This window comes from Chiloscyllium punctatum, chromosome 36 (assembly GCF_047496795.1).
Source record: "Chiloscyllium punctatum isolate Juve2018m chromosome 36, sChiPun1.3, whole genome shotgun sequence".
NCBI lineage: Eukaryota > Metazoa > Chordata > Chondrichthyes > Orectolobiformes > Hemiscylliidae > Chiloscyllium > Chiloscyllium punctatum.
In genome coordinates this window covers 35,857,218-35,876,879 of record NC_092774.1, presented here as the reverse complement: position 1 = coordinate 35,876,879, position 19,662 = coordinate 35,857,218, and the positions used below count along the sequence as shown (strand labels likewise).

Below are 19,662 nucleotides of genomic sequence, written 5' to 3'. Positions count from 1 at the left end.
ATTCGTGTATTTCCTATGTATCTGTATCCAGCTTCACCTTAATTGTGTTCCGCTCTTTATCTCTTTTCCCCCATCCTCACCCCTCCACACATCAGCATATCATAAGACTATAGGAGCAGAAATTATGCCATTCAGCCCATTGAGCCTGCTCAACCATGGCTGATAAGTTTCTCAACCCCAATCTCCCCATAACCTTTGATCCTCTTGATACTCAAGAACCTTGTTATCCCATCTTAAATATATTCAATTATCTGGCCTCCAGAGCCTTCTGGGGCAGTGAATTCCATAGATACTTCACTCTCTGTCTGAAGTTCTTCTTATCTCTGTTCTAAAAGGTCTTCCCTTTTCTTGAAGGCTGAGGAGGAGGCAGAGAGGAGCGTGGTATGCACCTGCAAACTCCAGAACTTCCCCAACTTCACGAGTCAACTTCACTTTCTGGAGCAAGAAACGAAAGTGTGACACCACAGGAAGTGAAATTAGGCCATTCAGGCCATTGAGTCTGCTCCACCATTCACTCATTCTTGAGTGTCAAGGGGCTCAAAGGTTACAGGGAGAATGGGGTTAAGAAACATATCAGCCATGATTGAATGGCAGAGCAGATTCAATAGTATAAATGGCTTGTTAACCATCCCTGGGAAGGAGGAGGCAACACAATAAGTTGTTTCTTGGGACAGGTAAGATAATGTTATTTAATACTGGTGTGACAAAATGATAATTAATTCTGCCTGTAGAAGGAAAGCCCTGACATAGAGGGGTTAAATGCAGGGCAGGCTGTTTCAAACAGACAGCTAACCCTCAAGGATAAGAAGGTAAACTACAGACCTGAGGTCTCCAGCAATGTGAGGTGATGTTAGAGTCTTAAAAAAAAGTCACACCACAGATTTGAAATTGAGGAACTACCACCAAAATTCAACTCCAGAATGATGCAGCAGCAGTACTTAGAAGAATAATGCTGCATCAAACCCCTGGACACTTCCAGAGATGGGCACTGTCGGTGGAAACCCAGTTAAATTTAGACATCAACTGGGTGATAGCCAAGTTTGGGGGGGGGTGAAGCTGAATGAACTTGAGAGGTTTTATTTGTGGTTGTTACGTGCAATAAAGTGCAAATCATTGTTTCAGCAGTTGATTCTCTGTGCGGTTTCTGAGTCAGGAGCCAAATTAAGGTTATTCACCCACAACCACACCATGAGGCTGGGATTAATATTGACTCCATTGCATTCAAGAGAATGTCATCAATACTGTTATAAAGCGAAGGCTGAACCCACCCCCCCAACTCTCCAAGATCTCAAACCGAAACTTCCAAAGAGTGGCACATTGCCCTTTAATCTGTAAAGTCAGTGTGATAACTGGTGTAACCTGCTGTAGTGTTAAAAGTAAATCCCTGACACTTTAAAATCAACAATCAGCAATTTATTTAACCAACTCTCACGATGAACAAATAATCGAAACTATTAACAAACTGAATAAATTCTTCTTAACTACTGAGTATTCTGGAATAAATCAAGATTCTTCTGGTATGCTGTTCCAATCAATACATGTCCCACTCAAATAACACAAAATAGAATTTAATCTCTCAGATTACAACCAAGGTATGTGTCTTCCGGAATATTCTGTGCCATCTTCTGTGGGGGATGCCTCCTCCGATTCCTCTGTCAGGAATGCCCTTCTCTATTTTTCTAAATGATGCTTTCTCTAATACACAGCTGACTGAGAGCACCAATTCTTTATGATAGGATTGGTCCTGTTGTCAAAACTTTAGGATTTAAATTTAATAAGTTTTTGGTAGCCAATGGGGCTGATTTAAATTGATTGGTGAAATTGAAAACCTGTTTTCTTGTCCTGCTAACTGTACAGCCCTTTGATACAAATGTTTCAGTTCAGGTGCTTTCTGTTGTGATGATGCTGCTCCTTTAAGAAGATTACGTTGTTGGTTTATTTTCAGGAGGGGTTGTAAAAGGCAGAGCTTCTCATTCGTCTAGGATTAAGGATTTCACTAATGGTTAACAGATACTGGCTAAGGCAACAATCAGGGAAAAGGGTTTGACATTTTATTTTCTAAAACACTTCTACAATGAAAGGGCAGTTATCCCATTTTTTTCCCCTGGTTTGGGTTTTAGCAGGCAGTCTGTCTGAAGCTGCTGTAGGAAGAGATGTTTCCTGATTCAACAGATGTTTCTGGCTGACTCTGAAGGTTCAGGGAAAATAGTACCAGCGTATTCAGCCTCTCCCTGTAGCTCAAACCTTGCAGCCCTGGCAACATCCTTCCAAACCTTTTCTGAACCCTTTCAAGTTTCACAATGTCTTAAAAAGATGTCAACTTTGCTCGACTAATGTGGGAGAATTTTCTGCATGATGCGTTCTGTCTGAAAGAGCCCTCCCCTGTGCTGTGACAGAGCTGCAGTGACTTTCAAAAGCCTGACAAATGCTGTTATCAGTCAAGGATTCATTGGGAGAAGCTTCTCAATCACATCTGTAAATGGAGAAAGTGTTTTTAATAATGAGACATGAATAAAGGCTGCATTAATTTTTTGTTCTGAAGACTTACTCATACATCTCAAAACAGAGCTTATGAACTCGGTCACAAGAAGTCTACGGGAATATAAGACACCAATGCCTATTTCCTGACCAGGACCAACTTTGCACAGAAAACATGGGCATTTAAAACGAATGGCACCCCATTTATTTAAGGATCAGGTGAACTTATGAGGCACAGCATTGCCTTAGAAATGAGAGATCCTTGACACACACAGCCAAAATCATCACTGCCATTATTATCTAATCAGAATTTAGGCTGGGATGTTTTTCCACTGGAGCAGAGGAGGTTGAGAGGCAATATTTTCAAACCATGAGGGGTAGAGTTGGCTTAATGGTAGCTGTGTCTTCCCTAGGGGGAGGATTTCAAGAGCAAGGATGCATTTTTATGGTGAGAGGAGAAAGACGGAAGAAAAGATGTTGGACAAAATATTTACAGAGTGTAGTTCGCCTGGGGAAACAGCTGCCAGTGGAAGTGGTTGAAGCAGGTACATTAACAACATTGAAAAGGCGTTTCAACAAATACATGGATAGGAAAGCTTTAGAAGGATATGGGCCAAGTGCAAGAAAATGAGGTTAGTGTTGACAAACATTTTGGTCAGTTTGGGCTGAAGGGCCTGTCTCTGTGCTATCGTGCTCGATGACTGGTGTTCCTGTCACTCTGACAGTGTTGAGTTTCCACATGAACCAGGAAAAAGTGAGGACTGAAAATGCTGGAGATCAGAGTTGAGAGTGTGATGCTGGAAAAGCACAGCAGGTTAGGCAGCACCCGAGGAGCAGGAGGATTGATGTTTCAGTCATAAGGACATCCAGATGAATATCTCACTAAATCATGCTGAATAAAATCTGATCTCATTCGTCAACTCTGAAGTGGAGGTGCTGGGGGTGGACAGGTCAGAAGTCACACAACACTCGGTGACAAACCCAATAGATTGATTTGAACTCATGAGCTTTCGAAGCTCTGTTCCTTCATCAGGTGAAGTGATGAAGGAGCAGCACTGATGAAGGAGCAATGTTCCCAAAGCTTGGGATTTCAAATAAACCTGTTGGACTGTAACCTGGGGTTGTGTGTCTTCTGACTTCTTCAACTGTGCATTCATGTTGAAATTGATGGGATATTTTATCCAACTCGGAGTAGTTAAATCATATCGCTTGGAGGGGTTCATTTGAAATCTTCCTGGAGGTGAATTTAACAAGATTGAATAATTCAAAGTTACTCAATTCTAAACTTACATCAGGACCGGTAGTCAGAGAGGTACAGCGCGGAAACAGATCCTTCAGTCCAACTCGTCCATGCTGACCAGATATTCTAAATTAATCTAGTCCCATTTGCCAGCACTTGGCCCAAAACCCTCTAACCCTTTCTATTCATGTCCCCAACCAAATGTCTTTTAAATTCTGTAATTCTAACCAGCCTCCTCCACTTCCTCTGGCAGCTTATTCCATACGCACACCACACTCTGCATGAAAAGTTTTCCCTTTAGGTCCCTTTTAAATCTTTCCCCTCTCACTCTAAACCTATGCCCTCTCGTTCTAACAACATCCTGATAAATCATTTCTGATGGAGATGTCAACGTTTCGGGTAGAACCCTTCTTCAGTCCTGAGGGATAATATCTGAAATGCTGACTCCTGTTGTGCCCAGCCTCCTGTTTGTCTATTTTAGATCCCAGCATCTGCAGTTTGTTATTTTGTCTCTAACAAATGGTGGAGCAGATTCGATGGGTCAAAATAGCCTAACTTCTGCTCCAATGGTCTTGTGGTCTTAGGATTGTGCGGGTCCTGGGCTCAATGAGCAGCAGCGCCCACTGGAAGCAATGTTCACAGAATCATAGAATCCCTGCAGTGTGGAAACAGGCCCTTCTGCCCAACAAGCTCAGAGCGACCCTTTGAAGAGTAACTCACCCAGACACATTCTCCTATCCTATCACTCTGCACTTACCCCTTACTAATGCACCACACCTACACACTCCTGAATACTATGGGACTATTTAGCTTGGCCAATTCGCCCAAATATGCGCATGTTTGGACTTTGGGAAGACACTGCAGCACGCGGAGGAAACGCACACAGACACTGGTGGCCGGGGCGGGTGGGGCAGGGGAGGAATACGTGCAAACTCCACACAGACAGTCACCCTGAGGATGAAATCTGCGTCCCTGGTGTTATGAGGCAGCAGTGCTAACCAATGAGCCACCACCACTCCCAACCCCGCACCCCCCAGTAGAAAACAAAAAAAGCCTATCAGCTCTCCCACTGCACCCACTGTCAGAAAGGGCAGGAGGTTCAGTCCTGGGGATGACCCTCAGCAGTGTTACCGGCAGAATCGGATTGTTGGGAGCACTGGTGCCTCCGCTGGTGCTTGTTCAAGCTGCAGGACATTGTGAACTTCTGCCCACATACAGGGCAGGCAAACGGCCTCTCCCCAGTGTGGACCCACTGGTGCGTCAGTAGAGTGGAGGAGACAGCAAAGCCCTTCCCGCACTCGAGGCAGGTGAACGGCCTCTCCCCAGTGTGGATCCACCGATGTGTCAGCAGATGGGAGGCCTGGGTAAAGCCCTTCCCGCACTCAGAGCAGCTGAAGGGCCTTTCCCCAGTGTGGACCCGCCGGTGCTTCAGCAGGTCGGAAGAGCGTGTAAAGCACTTCCCGCAGACAGAGCAGGTGAATGGCCTCTCACCGGTGTGGACCCGCCGGTGGGCCAGCAGGTCAGAGGAATCGCTGAAGGCCTTCCCACATTTGGGGCAGGGGAAGGGCTTCTCACCGGTATGGACCCGCCGGTGAATCGCGAGGTGGGAGGAGCGAGTGAACACCTTCCCACAATCGGGGCAGTGGAAGGGCCTCTCTCCTGTGTGCACCCGCTGGTGCCTTATCAGGGCAGAGGAATCATTGAAGGCCTTCTCACACTTGAGGCAGCTGAAGGGCCTCTCCCCTGTGTGAACCCGAAAGTGCCTCAGTCGGGCGGAGGAATCGCTGAAGCTCTTCCTGCACTCAGGGCAGCAGAAGGGCCTCTCCCCTGTGTGTACCCGTCGGTGCCTCAGCAGGGCAGAGGAATCACTGAAGGCCTTCCCGCATTCAGGACAGGAGAATGGCTTCTCCCTGGTGTGACTGCGCCGATGTGTCTCCAGGGCAGACGGGACACGGAAGCCTTTCCCGCAGTCGCCACACTTCCATGGTTTCTCCATCGCCGAAGCTACAGTTGCACAAACGCGTGTATGTCCCCTCCCTGCCTTGAATTCCTCTTTCCAGGCCAGATAACTGATTCAGGCTCCACACTCAGTGCGTTGCTGCAACAGTAGGGTCTCTCTTCCAGTCCCACTGATGCTGAAAACGTACTGAAACAGGAACCAATTGGATCATAGTTGAAAATTGTTGCAGTCCCGATGGATTGAGTGGCTCACAAATGCTGGAGAATCAGAGTCAAAAACTATGGGTCAGGCAGCATCCGAAGAGCAGGAGAGTCAATGGTTCAGGTATAAGCCCTTCATGTCTTGATTTTGAAACTTCATCTTCAGATCTTCAAATACTCTGTAAAACGAGGTTACAAAAGTCAGCACTGTCAGTCCAGGGTAGAAATTCAGAACAAGCAATTCTACTTTCTACAGAACATTCTTTTCTTTTGTTATTCCACAAAACTGAAAGCACCATCCCACTCTCTCTCTCCCTCCCTCCCTCTGTTCTCACTCCATTCTAATTCTCCTGAAAGTGCTGATTCAGGATCTGACAGGGACAGAAGAGCAAAACAGTCATGACTGACATCTCTCTGAATTTTGGATACCTCCACCTGAAAATTAATATCTTCCACGACATTGGGATACTGTTGAGAGTGATTTTGGGAAGCAAAAATAAAGTGTGTACTTTCAGGATGAACCTGCAATTCAGCTTCTTGACAAACAACCAAACGCAAAATGGTTAACGTGCCCCACGGGATTGGGGGAGTTTTGGAATGAGACATCAAGGCAATGATACTAGAGAGAAACTGAACAGACTGAAGTGGCAAACCAGAGTCATCTAGATATACAGCACAGACAAAGGCCCTTTGGTCCAACTGGTCTATGCTGACCAGATATCCTCACCGAATCTAGTCTCATTTGCCAGCGTTTGGCCCATATCCTTCAAAACCCTTCCTATTCATATACACATCCAGATGCCTTTAAATATGTTAGGATTATGCCAGCATCCACTACTTCCTCTGGCAGCTCTTTCCTTACATGCACCATCTTCTGCATGAATTTCCCCTTAGGTCCCTTTTAAATCTCCCCCACCCCCCCAAACCTATTATTCATTAGTTCTGGATTTCCAGAGAAGTGACCTTGTTTATTTACCCTATCCATGCCTCTCTTGCTTTTATAAAGAATGGAAGCATCAACGGCTTGGGGGGGTGGGGGGGGGGGGGGGGGAAGGAAGCCGTATGTGCTGGAGCCAATGCGGAAGAAGAGGACACAAAACCTTGAAGCTGCAATGAGGAATACTACATGTGCTGTACTTGTACCTGTTGCATTTATTTGTGGGAATCAAGTGCATTTTAAAAATAAAAACAAACAAGATATCTATCCCTCCCCTTTCCCAATCTCCCAATGCTGTCCTGGACACAGAGTGAGAGAATTGGGAGCAGGAGTTGGCCATTTGGTCTTTTGAGCCTGCACCAGCATTGAACAGATCGTAACTGGATATGAATATACCTACAGCCAGGTGGATAAACTGGGATTTCTTTCACTGGAGGAGAGGAGATTGAGAGGTGATGTTAGAGAGGATTATAAAATCATGAGGGTTACAGATGAGGTGAACGGCAGGTCTCCTTTCCCTAGGGTGGGGCTTTCAAGATTAGGGAGCAAATTTTGAAGGGGAGAGGAGAAAGATTTTAAAAAAGACATGAAGAGCTCCATTTTCTTCACACAGAGAGTGGTTTGTGTGGATGGGTGTCCAGAGGAAATGGTGGATGCAGGTACAGTTACAATGTTTCATAGACATTTGGATAAGCACATGAATCGGAAAAGTTCAGAGGGATATGGGCCAATCACTGGCAAATGGGACTAGTTGGGTTTGAGAACATAGTCAGCATAGACGAGTTGGACCGAAGGGTCCATTCTGTGCTGTATGACCCTGTAGCTGTTCTGTACTGGTCTTAAAACCATTTTCTTGGAAATCCAAGATTGCAGTGGTTTGAGTGGTCTGCTGTGCGGGGCTCTGTGCCATACCCCCGACAAGGTGGACCTTTACCCCCTCCCCCCCACCTCATTAACCATCTGTAAGAGAAAAAAAAATTGCTAATAGAAATTTACTGAACATCTGGAGCTGCTATAATTGTGGTTTGACAGCGTTAGGATCAGAATGAAAGCAAATGAAGGAAAGGGGCCGACAGGGATGCAGCAGGCAGGGCACTCCCCTACTGCATTGGGGGTGCCTGGAGCCATTGCTCAAACTCCCAGGGCAGTCCCTTTGGGTTTAATGGGGCAGCAGTAGTTACTCTCGGAGTTTGCCAAACTCTGAGAAAAGATTGAAGCAGCAGTGGAACCACTACCTGCCATGCTGGAAAAGCATGAGCAGGAAATTCAAATGTTGGACCGAAGAGAAGAGGCAGCGGAGGAGAGGACCGTGGCATCGGAGACCGTGGCGGAGGTCTCAGGAGGAAGGATGTGAACGCTGGTTTACCAGGTTCGGGTCCTTCAGGAGCAAGTGGGCGACCTGGAAAAACAAAAGTAGAAGAAAAATCTTACAGCTCGTGGGTCTTCCGGAATGCAAGGAAGGTGAAGACCTCATTGGATTCCTGGGGCTGGAGTCGGAGTCGGGTCTGTTGAGTGTGGGGCGGGCCCACCGGATGGAAATGCGGTCAGGGCCGGACCCGCGCCCCCGCACAGTCCTAGTGCAACTCCTGCATTATAAAGTAAAACAGCTAGTGATTGAAACAGCAAGAAGACTGGTAAGAGATCCAGAGGCCTTAATGCACAAAGGCTCAAGAATAAGGACTTCTCAGGAGCCTGGATTAAGAACAGAAGAGCATTTGATGAAGTTAACAGAAAATTAAGGGATCTGAACATTCAATATTCCTTGAGGTACCTGGCCGTGTTGCATTTCTCTCATGGAGGGAAAGTATATAATTTTGATTCAACAGAAAAGGCGAAGGGCTTTGTGAATTCTCTGAATTAAAGGACTCAGGTCGGGGTGAAGGCGGGACATCATTACAGACAATGCTACTTTTTGCCCCTTTTTTTCTCCTCTCTCCTCTTTTTGTTGTGGTTATCGGCTTTATATGTACGGCCTTAATGTAAAACTGGAATTATTTAGTAAAACGGTCAGTTCGGTCTTGTCTGGGGCCTTTTTTTCACTGCTGTCCTTTTGTTTTTGGATTGGGGGTGGCTATATCTATGGTTAAGATGTATGGAGAAGGGGTGTGGGGAGATGGGCATCCATTGTTAACTATCAGAATGTAAATAACATGCTTTTTTCAATCTGTGAATTGCCTGGCGCTTGGGGCACAGCCTCAGTGGGAAGGAGCCGGGCTGGTGGCAAGGGTGGGGGAGTAGGAAGGGGGAGTTGAGGGGGGAGATCTCTACATAATTGGGGTTATTTGAGTGTTTGCTTAAGTTATATGTGGTGGTTAGATTTTTATTTATAGTAGTTTTTCATCGGAGTAGTTTTTAGACTTTATAGAGTTAATGTCTTTGTCGCTCACCACACCTCAGATAAGCTTCCTCCTCTTGGATAACCACTGGCTGCCCTGGATGACCATGGCTACTGATTCGTTCAGGTGGTGCACCTGAAATGTAAAAGGGAGCCATTCCCCCATTAAAAAGATGCTGTTAAGCCCTAGAAAGGAAAGGGTGGACATCACCCTGCTGCAAGAGACACATTGAAATGATAAGGAATATCTGAAACTGCAGCAGTGGGGGGGTTGGGTATTCTTCTCCTCCTTTAGCTCCAAGTGTAGAGGAGTGGCTATACTGGTAAGAATGAACCTCCCTGTCCAGGTAATTGAGCAAATTAAGGATGAACATGGATGGTCCATCGTTCTTACAGCTCTAACACATGGAGAAGAGTATGGCGTCCTGAATGTATATCGTCCCCCGGTGCACCCTCTTAAATTTCTAATTGATGCAGTTGCTAAATTAATAAGTCTAGGGGTGCGCCGCATGGTCATTGGAGAAGATTTTAATCGCCTAATACATCCCGAGGTAGACAGGGTGCCAAGGGGCCAGGCAGGTACACCTGCACAACCTAAGCAGTTGGTGGACATGTGCGAGGAGTTGGGATTAGTGGATGTGTGGAGACATCTCCACCCTAATGGAAGAGACTTTACTTTCTATTCCAGCCCACCCAAGTGCCACACGGGAACTGACATTTTTTAATGCCATTGGATTGCTTGAACAGAACATTGGCTTGTAAAATTGGGAATATAGTTGTCTCGGACCACGTGCCAGTGTATTTAGATGGTAAAATCAAGGGTGGTGGAATGGATGCATAGCACTGGTACATGGACCCATTCCTGTTAAGGGGTAGCAAATCCGTTGAGTACAGCAGAAGAGAGTTCAAGGCCTTCTGGGATATCAACCCAGGTACGGCCAGTAATCCAGCAATACTGTGGGAGGCCACTAAGGCATATTTATGAGGCCTGATTATTTCGTATTAAACAAATGGAAGGAGGCAGAGGGAGGAGCAACAACGGATGCTGGAGACCCGGCTGCAGATAGCTGAGAAAGCATATTATAATAGGCCTTCCCTGGTCAAACCGCAGCTCTCCGGACTGCTCTCGACTCATTGCACACACAGGTGGCAAAAAAAGGGTCTTCTTTGCTGAACAAAGATTGTTTGAATTTGAAGATAAGCCAAGTCGATATCTGGCTAGAAAGAAAAATGCTTCCCAATCTTTTATGTCTGTTAGAGAGAAGGCTGGCACAGTTACCAGTGAGTTGAAGAAGATCAATGTTAGATTTATGGAATACTTTGCACAGTTATATCGGTCAGAGGGAGACGAACACGGTGCAGCGAGGATGCAGTCCTTTTTTGAGAGCCTGCACCTCCCCAGTTTAAAGGCAAAACAGGTTTCCCTGTTGAGTGGGCCTATGACGATACAGGAGGTGCAGGAAGCAATAAAGCATCCCACGGTTGGTAAAGCACTGGGGTCAGATGGATTCCCAAGTGAATTCTATAAGGAATTCATAAATGTGTTCGTGGAGCCGCCTCTGGGGATGTATTGCTATTCATATACACAGGATTGTCTTCCGCACTCTCTTAGGGAGGCTAATATCTCCCTCATTTTAAAGAAGGGGAAAGAGCCCGAAGAATGTGCTTCACACAGACCCATTTCACTGTTGAATGTAAATTTTTAAATTGTATCCAAGATGCTGGGCCTGAGGTTGGAAAATGTGTTGCGCTAAATTATGAAAGATGATCAGACGGGTTTTGTCAAGGGCTGTAGCTCCTCCAACAATATCAGGAGGGTACTGACCATAGTGCAGGTATGCCAGCAAAGATTGATCCCGGGTTCGGTGTCTCCCGAGACGCAGAAAAGGCGTTTGACCAGATAGAATGGCCGTACCTATTTGGGATCCTACAGCGTTTTGGTTTGGGGGGATCCTTTGGTCGATGGGTGGTGGAGTTGCATCATGATCATAAGGCAAACATCATCACAAACTGCACTAAGTCAGATAACTTTAATATTGGGAGAGGTAGTCGACAGGGGTGTCCTCTTTCACCATTGCTATTTACCTTGGCAATTTAGCCATGAGCTGAGGCTATCAGGAGGGATCCTGAAATAGTGGGGCCAGGGGTGGGAATGGGCGGGAATAAGATCACCCTATAAGCTGATGACATCCACTTCTCCTTGGCCCATCCGGAGGAGTCCGTTCCTCGATTGATTCAAACAATTAATGTATCTGGAGTTTTTCGGGCTGCCGGATCAACTTTACAAAATCGGAAGCCGTGCCAGTGGGGGGTATTAATGGAGGTGCCTGATCTGAAGGATGGAATGCAGTTCCTGTTTAGACGGTCATCAAAAGGGTTTTTGTATTTGGGAATTTTTATTAACCCTGCCTTCCACCAACTGTATAAAGCTAACTATGTACAATTACTGGAGAGGTTAAAACAGGGGGGTGGGGGGGTGCGGTGGTGGTCGTGGACCTTCTAGACTTGGAGATAACAAATAAGTGCTTTGTTAGCATATGTGGGTGACTGGGCACGGGGGGATTCAGGGTCGATTTGGCTTGACACTGAAGCTTTGCAGTCCCCTAGTTAATCTATTATTCATGGATAAGATGAAATCCGTGACCGAGCAATGTAAGAGTCCAATCATTTTAAATACGGTGAAAGCCTGGAAGATAATGAGGCAAGACAAGGGCAATTAGCTGAAGACTTCGCCATTTACCCCATTGGCTGGAGCCCAAGGATTTCAATCTGGGGCTGTAAGTCATGGGAGAATAAGGGAATCTCCTGTCTGGGAAACTTATTTGAGGCGGAGATCTTGATGTTATTTAGCCAGCTAAGTCAGAAGTATGGATTGTCTAATAGGAACGTTTTCCGGTACTTTCAGGTTAGGGATTATATACAGAGGAAGACCACGCTCCTGGCTCAGCTTTACAGGCCACATGTGGAGAAAAGAGTGCTCTGATGTACGGGTGCTCTTTCAGTTAATATTTTGCATCATTTACAGAAGGGACGTGCCTTAGGGATGTGGACGGACTCTGGAATCGACCTTAGGACATGGAATCGGGAGCTAGGAGAGGATATTTCATTGGAAGTATGGGAAGATATATGGGAAAATGTAAGGAAAATTTCAATATGTAACAAAGCAGAGGTCATGCAATTGAAGATTTTACACAGGGCTCATTTGGCGCCAGAGAGGCTAGCTAAGTTTAAGAGAGGAGCGTCACCAGGGTGTCCCAAATGTAAAATTAGTATCGGCACTCTCCCACACTGTTGTAAGATCCAGAGATACTGGAGTGCTTGGTAAGAACATCCTGAGGATTGAAGCTCTTTTGGGGTTGCCAAATTTGCTCTCTCTGGGGGAACACGGGAAGAGACTGTGTAACATTCTTACCCACTGTGCGAGGAAGCACATTTTAATGAATTGGCCATTGGAAAAGCCCCCAGGTCTTATGGGGTGGCATATGCTGGTGATGGAGCATCTCCCCCAAGACTACCTCACAAGTATGGTGCACCACAAAACAGAACAATTTTACAAGACATGGCGGCCCTTTCTCAATTATATTGATGCAGACTTTTCAGCAATATTAATTAGGGGTGTGGTACAGCCATGGGAATCAGTCTGGGCACCCGTGGGGCCCTGGGAGGGGGAGATTGGGGGAAAAGAATATTGGGAGAATGACTGGTGCTCCCAGGATTGGGAGCCTCAGTGGAGGTGTGGTGAGTGAAATAGAATAAAGTAATGTGATATAATCTAATTTAAGTTAATGTGCATTCAGTTTAATTTAATTTTTATTTAATTTGATTATAGTTTAGCTTAAACTCAGCAGATTATGGTTGTTCTGGTAGGGTAGTAGATAGTTCATTATTAATAGCATTGTGATATGACATTGTTGTGTTGCCTCTATCTTTCTGGACTTTGGTTTAGTTCTTCTCTGTGTCTAGATGTTTTGTAAAGGATTTGAAAAAGTTTCCAATAAAATATTTAATAAAAAAATTCTTGCCTTCCCCCATAACTATTTTTGACATTTAAAAGTCAGATGAACTCAGCTTTGAATATATTCAATGACCCCTAACTGCAGGGAGACATTTCTGAACTCAATTTCTCTTGCTAATAAACCATTTGCCTTGGTCATTGCTTGCTGCACCTCTGTGACAACTGGCATTGACTGGAGTAGAAAGCCCGAGTAGAAGGCAGCTGAGGCACCTTTGTACATCCACACATCATTCCTGATGAAGTGCTTGTGCCCAAAATGTTGACTCTCCTGCACCTCGGATGGTGCCTGACCTGCTGTGCTTTGCCAGGACCACACTTTTCAACTCTGAGCCCAGCATCTGCAGTCCTCACTTACTCCACATCCCAATATATCACCATTTAAACAATGCATCTCCTTTCTGCTTTTATTTCACAGGAAAGGCTACAACTGCACACTGTGTTACTGCATTTGCCACGTGTTTGCTAATTAAGACACAGACATGAACCAACTTTGCTGAAAGTCGAGTTGAACACGAGAATGGAAAAGGGGGTGAGAAAAATGTGTTGTACTCACAGATGTTGGATAGAGGAAAGAAGTTGCAGTTGGGGTAAGGCTCAATCTTCATTCAGAGAGAGAGGAGCAGCAACGACACCAACACAAACTCATGATCCAACTTCCGCATTCAGACAATGGGGGCAGGCTCCTTCCGGTCCTCCAGCACACTCCATTGGCCAATCAAAACAATCTCGCGCGTCGTTCCGCTGACAGAAAAGAGCATGCGCAGTATTCTGCTGACACCGAGAAGCATGCGCAGTGCTTGCTGACACCGAGAAGCATGCGCAGTATGCCAAGTGGAGTTGTCGGTGTAACTGACAGATTTTCAGTGTCCAAATGCCAGTCAGAAAAAAGAAACGCTAGAGCCACAATTTGTTTTGTTTCCCTGGGGCTCAACACTTTATTCCTTTTTCATTTTGTCTGGCTGCTCAACATTTGTATGTCTTTTCCCCAGGGAAGTCCAAAACTAGAGGGGCAGAGGTTTAAGGTGAGAGGGGAAAGGTTCAAAAGGGACCGAAGAGCGAGGTACAGGTATGGAATGAGCTACCAGAGGCAGTGGTCAAGGCTGGTATAATTCCAACATTTAAAAGGCATCTGGATGGGTATATGAATAGGAAGGGTTGAGAGGTATATGGGCCAAATGGTGGCAAATGGATCACTAGAGTAATTTAGGATATATGGTCGGCGTGGACCGAAAGGTTTGTTCCCGTGCTGTGCAACTCTATGGCTCTATTTCTACACAATTTGAACCAATTTCATAAGACTAGGATTCGGCCCTTGCACCCTTCCAGCCTGTCCTCAACTGGGGCCTAACTATACAGATTTTTATGGAAATTTCAGAAAGATGGCTGCAGCTTTTTTTTTCAACAATTGAATATGCTTTCAGACTTTACCGATGTTTCTGAGTACATCGTTTTAGCTATTCTCAATGTTAAAGATTAGCTATTTCTCGAATCAACCCCTCCTGTCTCCCAGGTCGAGTCATTACCATCCATTCTCTCTCTATGCTCAGAGGTCTCGAGGCAGGAGAAAGGATGGGGTTGGGGGTGTGGGGTCAGAGATTGGACAGGAGGAAGAGGCTTGGAGGGAAAGACAAAAAGAAAATGGACACAGGGACAGACCATCGGGGATAGAGAAAGCCTAGAGGTGCACAGGTTGGTGGGTAGAGGGTTTGGCAGAGAGAGAGAATAGAGGGGGTGCAGAATGTGAAGCGAGAGGAATTGGGGGTTGCAGAGTGTGGGGGGAGAAAGAGCAAAAATGAATGGCAGGAGAGGGTGGGGGAAGAGAGTGGGGGGAGAGAGAGAATGAGTGTGGGGAGAGGGACTGGATACAGGAAGGCAGAGGGTGGGGAGAAAGAGAAGGGGAATAGATGGGGGACAGAGAGTAGATGAGAGACTGGACGGGGGCATAGGGTATGGAGATAGAATGGAGGGGGTTGCAGAGAGTGGGGTAAGAAACAAGAGGGTGCAGAGGGTGGGATGTGTGTGTGAGAGAGAAGAGACGGGAAGCTAGGGATAGTGAGAGAGAATGGACGGCGGACTATCGGTGGCGATGGGTAAATGGACAGGGGACGCTGAGGGGATGATTGGGTCTTGATTCAATGGGGAGGTGGTGAATGCATACCACCCACTCCCACCATCCCCCCCACTCCCAGGATCCACTTCTCTGTACATGTGCAGTGCAGATTTTTGTAAATGACACTACACAGAGTCTGGAACACTGTGTGAGTGCAGTCACCCTCACGTCCTGGCATCAGCAAACCACTGCCTTTCTCTTTTAAAAACTAAATAAAGACATGGGCGACATACTGGGGATGGAAGAAGTGGCTGAGAAACTGAACTGAGAGTCAGCGCTTTCAAGAGAGGGGAGCTGGGCAAAAACAGGAGGACGGAAGGATGAATTCGGTTTGGAATCTATCGAAAGGTGGAGGAATTGGGAGACAGATTTTGGGTAGAACATAGAGAAGGATGTTCCGTACAAACCAGAATTCTCTCATCTTATTTTCTGCCCTGCACTGACAGCAGTGATCTGATCTCTCAAGGTATTAGCAGAGAAAGAGATTTGCTGTTCAGGCATGCACAAGGAATTTACTCAGGGCCTGAATATCAGCAGCATTTGAATCCAGGAGGGGAAATGTTTGTCTGCAGGAAATTATTCCAAACTTGACATGCATCGAGAAGCCCCGCGATTACACGCAGCCTGCGTGGGAGTGCCCCAGCGTTCTGACTATGGAGAGAACTTTAACTCTTTGGAGAAATGTGGACTGGGTATTCTCACAGTAGATGAGCCCTTCATTGGATCGTTGAGGCTGCCAAGACACACTGACCCCTACCCTGTGGAAACTCTGTGGAAGCAAATTCAATCTCTCAAATGGACTGAAGTGTCACCAAGGGCCTGTTTCCACAGGCTCTATGTAGGGGCTCTATGATTCCCCCAACATGTCTGCAGCCTGGCTTCCAGCTCCATCTCTCTGAGCCGAAGGTCCTCCAGCATGTGTTTTCCCTAGTTTCCAGCACCCAGAACCTCCCACCTCCTGCAAATCGAAAGATAAGTCCCACTCTGCCCTCTCCAGTGTGTGTTGTGGAACTGCTTAACCAATTTTAGTGGACCAGCAGAGGCTGATAGCCAAGTTTGGAATCCATAAGGATGGCCTCAACCAGGACCTTGGGTTCATGTCACATGACAGGTAACCCCACTTCACTGTCACTCTCTCTCACACACACAAAGCACATACACTCACATTCACACAGACCCCTCTCTCAGACACACACATATACCCCCCACACTCACACCCTCTCACAGGCTGATACTCTATCACACACACACACTTTATCAAGCATGCACACACTCTCACCCTCTCATGCACGCACACTTACGTATCAGGCTTTGGGGTGACTTTGAATTTGCAGAATTATATTTGCAGATATATTTTGCTCAAAAAGCACAATCTACAGGCAGTCAATCCATGTGAGATTTTATAAATTTCTACTTTGGAAATAGAACCAGTCTAATTCAAGTTTGATATACAGACCTTAAGTTGTCTCGAGAATGTGTTTTCAAGGAAGTTCTGGGATTTTCATATTAATGAACCAAAACCTGCAACCCATTCTAAAAGAGAAAATACTTAACAACAAACTAGGTTTGTTCAATATATCATTTCTGTTGCATGAAACTGCAACCTTTTGCTATAAATTCTCTTATGATCCTGCTCTACACCACCTGATCATGGAGCAGTGTTCCGAAAGTTAGTGCTTCCAAATAAACATGTTGGACTATAACCTGGTGTTGTGTGATTTTTAACTTTGTTTCTTGTGAGTACATCCCACACCCCCCGGTGCTGCCAGTAAACCTTACAATGTCAATGAAACGATGTGGTACCTGCACTCCGGAAACATTTACAATATCTAACAATACTAGCTACTCATCCACCGCTCATTCTGATACATGACATTGGAACCTTAGTGCAGGAGTTTGAAAAAAATAGCAGCTTTCAAACAAAAACTTGATAGACCTCACAGCTTTCAATGAGAGTCTGAGACCGGGGTTAAGTTCCGTTTAACCCAACTTTGCCACCCAACTTTGTTACAGTTTAAGATCTCCCCAGCAGAAAAGTGTATGAAAAGTAGCCCTTTTTTTAAAAAAAAGCAGCTCAAAGTGCACACTCTCCTCCCAACTCCACTTCCTTTACTGTTGGTCAGCTGAGTTGTCCCTTTATAATTGGATCCTTGATCCAGCCTTAAGCTGAAGGTCGTATTGCCTCGCTCAGCAACTTCAATCCAACTAAATTACTGCCACTCAGTTGCCGTGTGTGTGTGTGTGGGGGGGGGGGGGGGGGGGTGGGGGGTGGGGGAGGGGGATGTCGTGGGGGGGGGGGGGGAAAGGGCAGTTAAGAATCAACCGCACAGCTGTGGGTCTGTAGTCACGTGTAGAACAGACCGGGTAAAGGATGCAGCTGGGATGACTGAGTGAGTCCTTTCCCACAAGGGCAGTTTCCTTCCCTAAAAAGGGCGTGAGTGAATCAGATGAGAGTTTTTCCCCCTGAAAATGGTTTCATCATGAGATTCTAAACTCCAGATTTCTGACCGAATTCCAATTCTGCAACCTGGCACAGCAGGATTTGAACCTGGGAGTCCCCAGAATTGGGTTGAAAGTCCAGTCGATAATGACACTCAGCCGTCATTCCTTCAATACCCCTGCGATGGCACGTGAACTCGCAGGTGGGAGGAGCGGGTGAAGCCCTTTCCACACTGAGAGCAGATGGATGGCCTCTCCCCAGTGTGGAGCCTTTGATGGATCAGCAGTGTAGATGACTGAGTGAACCCCTTCCCACACACGGAGTATGTGAATGGCCTCTCCCCGGTGTGGATCCGCTGGTGCATCCGCACGTTGCTCACATGACTGAAGTTCTTCCCACACTTGGGGCAGGTGAACCCAGTGTGGACCCGCTGGTGGGTCAGCAGAGAGTAAGAATCGACAAATCCCTTCCCACACTCAGAGCAGGTGAACAGCCTTTCCCCCACGTGAACTCGCTGGTGTTTCAGGAGATGGATGCATTGATGAATCACTGCCCACACTGAGAGCAGGAGAACGGCCTCTCCCCCGTGTAGACCCGCTGGTGTGTCTGCAGCCGGGACGACTGAGTGAATCCTTTACCACAATGGTGACAGATGAATGGCCTCTCCCTGGTGTGAACTGCACAGCCAACTGAAACTCTTCCCGCACACTGAGCAGGAGAATGGCGTCTCCCCAGTGTGAACATGTCTGTGGGTGTCAAGCGCTGATGGGAAAGGGAATTATTTCCCACCGTCCCCTCATTTCCACGGTTTCCCCTTTGGAGGGAGCTTTCCTTGTGTCACTCTGGGTTTGAAATTTAAAACAGAGTGGGTACACAGTCTCACCCCAACGTGAGGGGTGAGATTTTGATTCCCCAAACTGAGTAAATGGTTTGAAGCACTTTTCACAGTCAGTGCACTGAATCTTCCTCACTCGGGTGTCTCAGTATTCTTCGAGGAGAAAGTGAGGACTGCAGATGCGGGAGATCAGAGCTGCCAATGTGTTGCTGAAGAAGGGCTCGTGCCCGAAACGTCGATTCTCCTGCTCCTTGGATGCTGCCTGACCTGCTGCGCTTTTCCAGCAACACATTTTCAGCTCTGTCTCAGTATTCTTCCTGCCACAGCACTGTCCAAAATCTCTCAAGCAGACAAAAACAAACATTTCTTCTCGAATTGAATGGCTGCTGATATTCAAGTCCCAATGAATCAAGTGGCTCTGTCACAAGTTGATGTATCATTTGTTTCCAGATTTCTTTCTGCATGTCTTCCTGCAAAAAAACACTAATTAATTGATCACTGTCAGTACTATTAAATGAACATAACATCGGTGGCAATACCTGTAGATTGCTAGGTGCCTGCTGATCATATATTACGCAGGACACAGAAAGCCCTCATGCAGCCAGATAGCCTTAGGTGTGAATGGAGATAAACGTCATTTAGATGACAATGACCTGGACAAAGCTGCCGACAAAGGTGCTGGAAATGGAGCTGAATCAAGGATGTGATAATGAAATGTCAAAGCTGTTTGAGAAAAGAAATCCGGTAAAGTTGCTGAATGACTTCCTGCTGGCCTAGTATATAAACAAGATGGCAATAAATACATGGCATAAATCCATTATTGCATTAGAATGTTAAAAATCATAGCCACGAAGCTTTTACAACAGCCAACAATATCAGATACACACTATATGAAGCAACATGCGTCTACATTTTATATCAATGTGCCAATCTCTTAAAAACTGCTCAGTTCCATGAGAAACTACCCTTTTAATTGTGAACATGAGGAAAGAAGCAATCCTTTTCCAGGGTGCAAACTCTATATGTGCCAAACTGAGGGAATACACAATGAAAATACCTTTCAGACAGAGAGCATCTGAGCACCTTTGGAGAGTCTGCTCCTTTCCTGGATT

General features: G+C 46.1%; 1 protein-coding gene across 3 annotated transcripts; it reads right to left on the bottom strand.

The window, feature by feature from the left end:
* Window positions 1–4,380: 4,380 nt before the first annotated feature.
* Window positions 4,381–13,817, bottom strand: LOC140460376 (uncharacterized). 3 transcript variants are annotated; one of them, XM_072554891.1, is made up of 4 exons: window positions 13,719–13,807; window positions 9,208–9,286; window positions 8,247–8,401; window positions 4,381–6,057 (listed from the first exon to the last, which is right to left on the bottom strand). In XM_072554891.1, exon 4 carries the CDS (start codon window positions 5,712–5,714, stop codon window positions 4,818–4,820), a length of 897 nt encoding a protein of 298 aa, XP_072410992.1. In that variant the 5' UTR covers window positions 5,715–6,057; window positions 8,247–8,401; window positions 9,208–9,286; window positions 13,719–13,807; the 3' UTR covers window positions 4,381–4,817. The 3 variants fall into 3 exon arrangements, with proteins under 3 accessions (XP_072410992.1, XP_072410991.1, XP_072410993.1); XM_072554890.1 differs by lacking the exon at window positions 9,208–9,286 and having other exon boundaries at window positions 13,719–13,817; XM_072554892.1 differs by lacking the exons at window positions 8,247–8,401; window positions 9,208–9,286.
* Between the last annotated feature and the right edge of the window lie 5,845 nt (window positions 13,818–19,662).

Excerpts from the sequence above, each read along its gene's own strand:
- LOC140460376 (XM_072554890.1), bottom strand. The coding sequence starts at position 5,714 with ATGGAGAAACCATGGAAGTGTGGCGACTGCGGGAAAGGCTTCCGTGTC.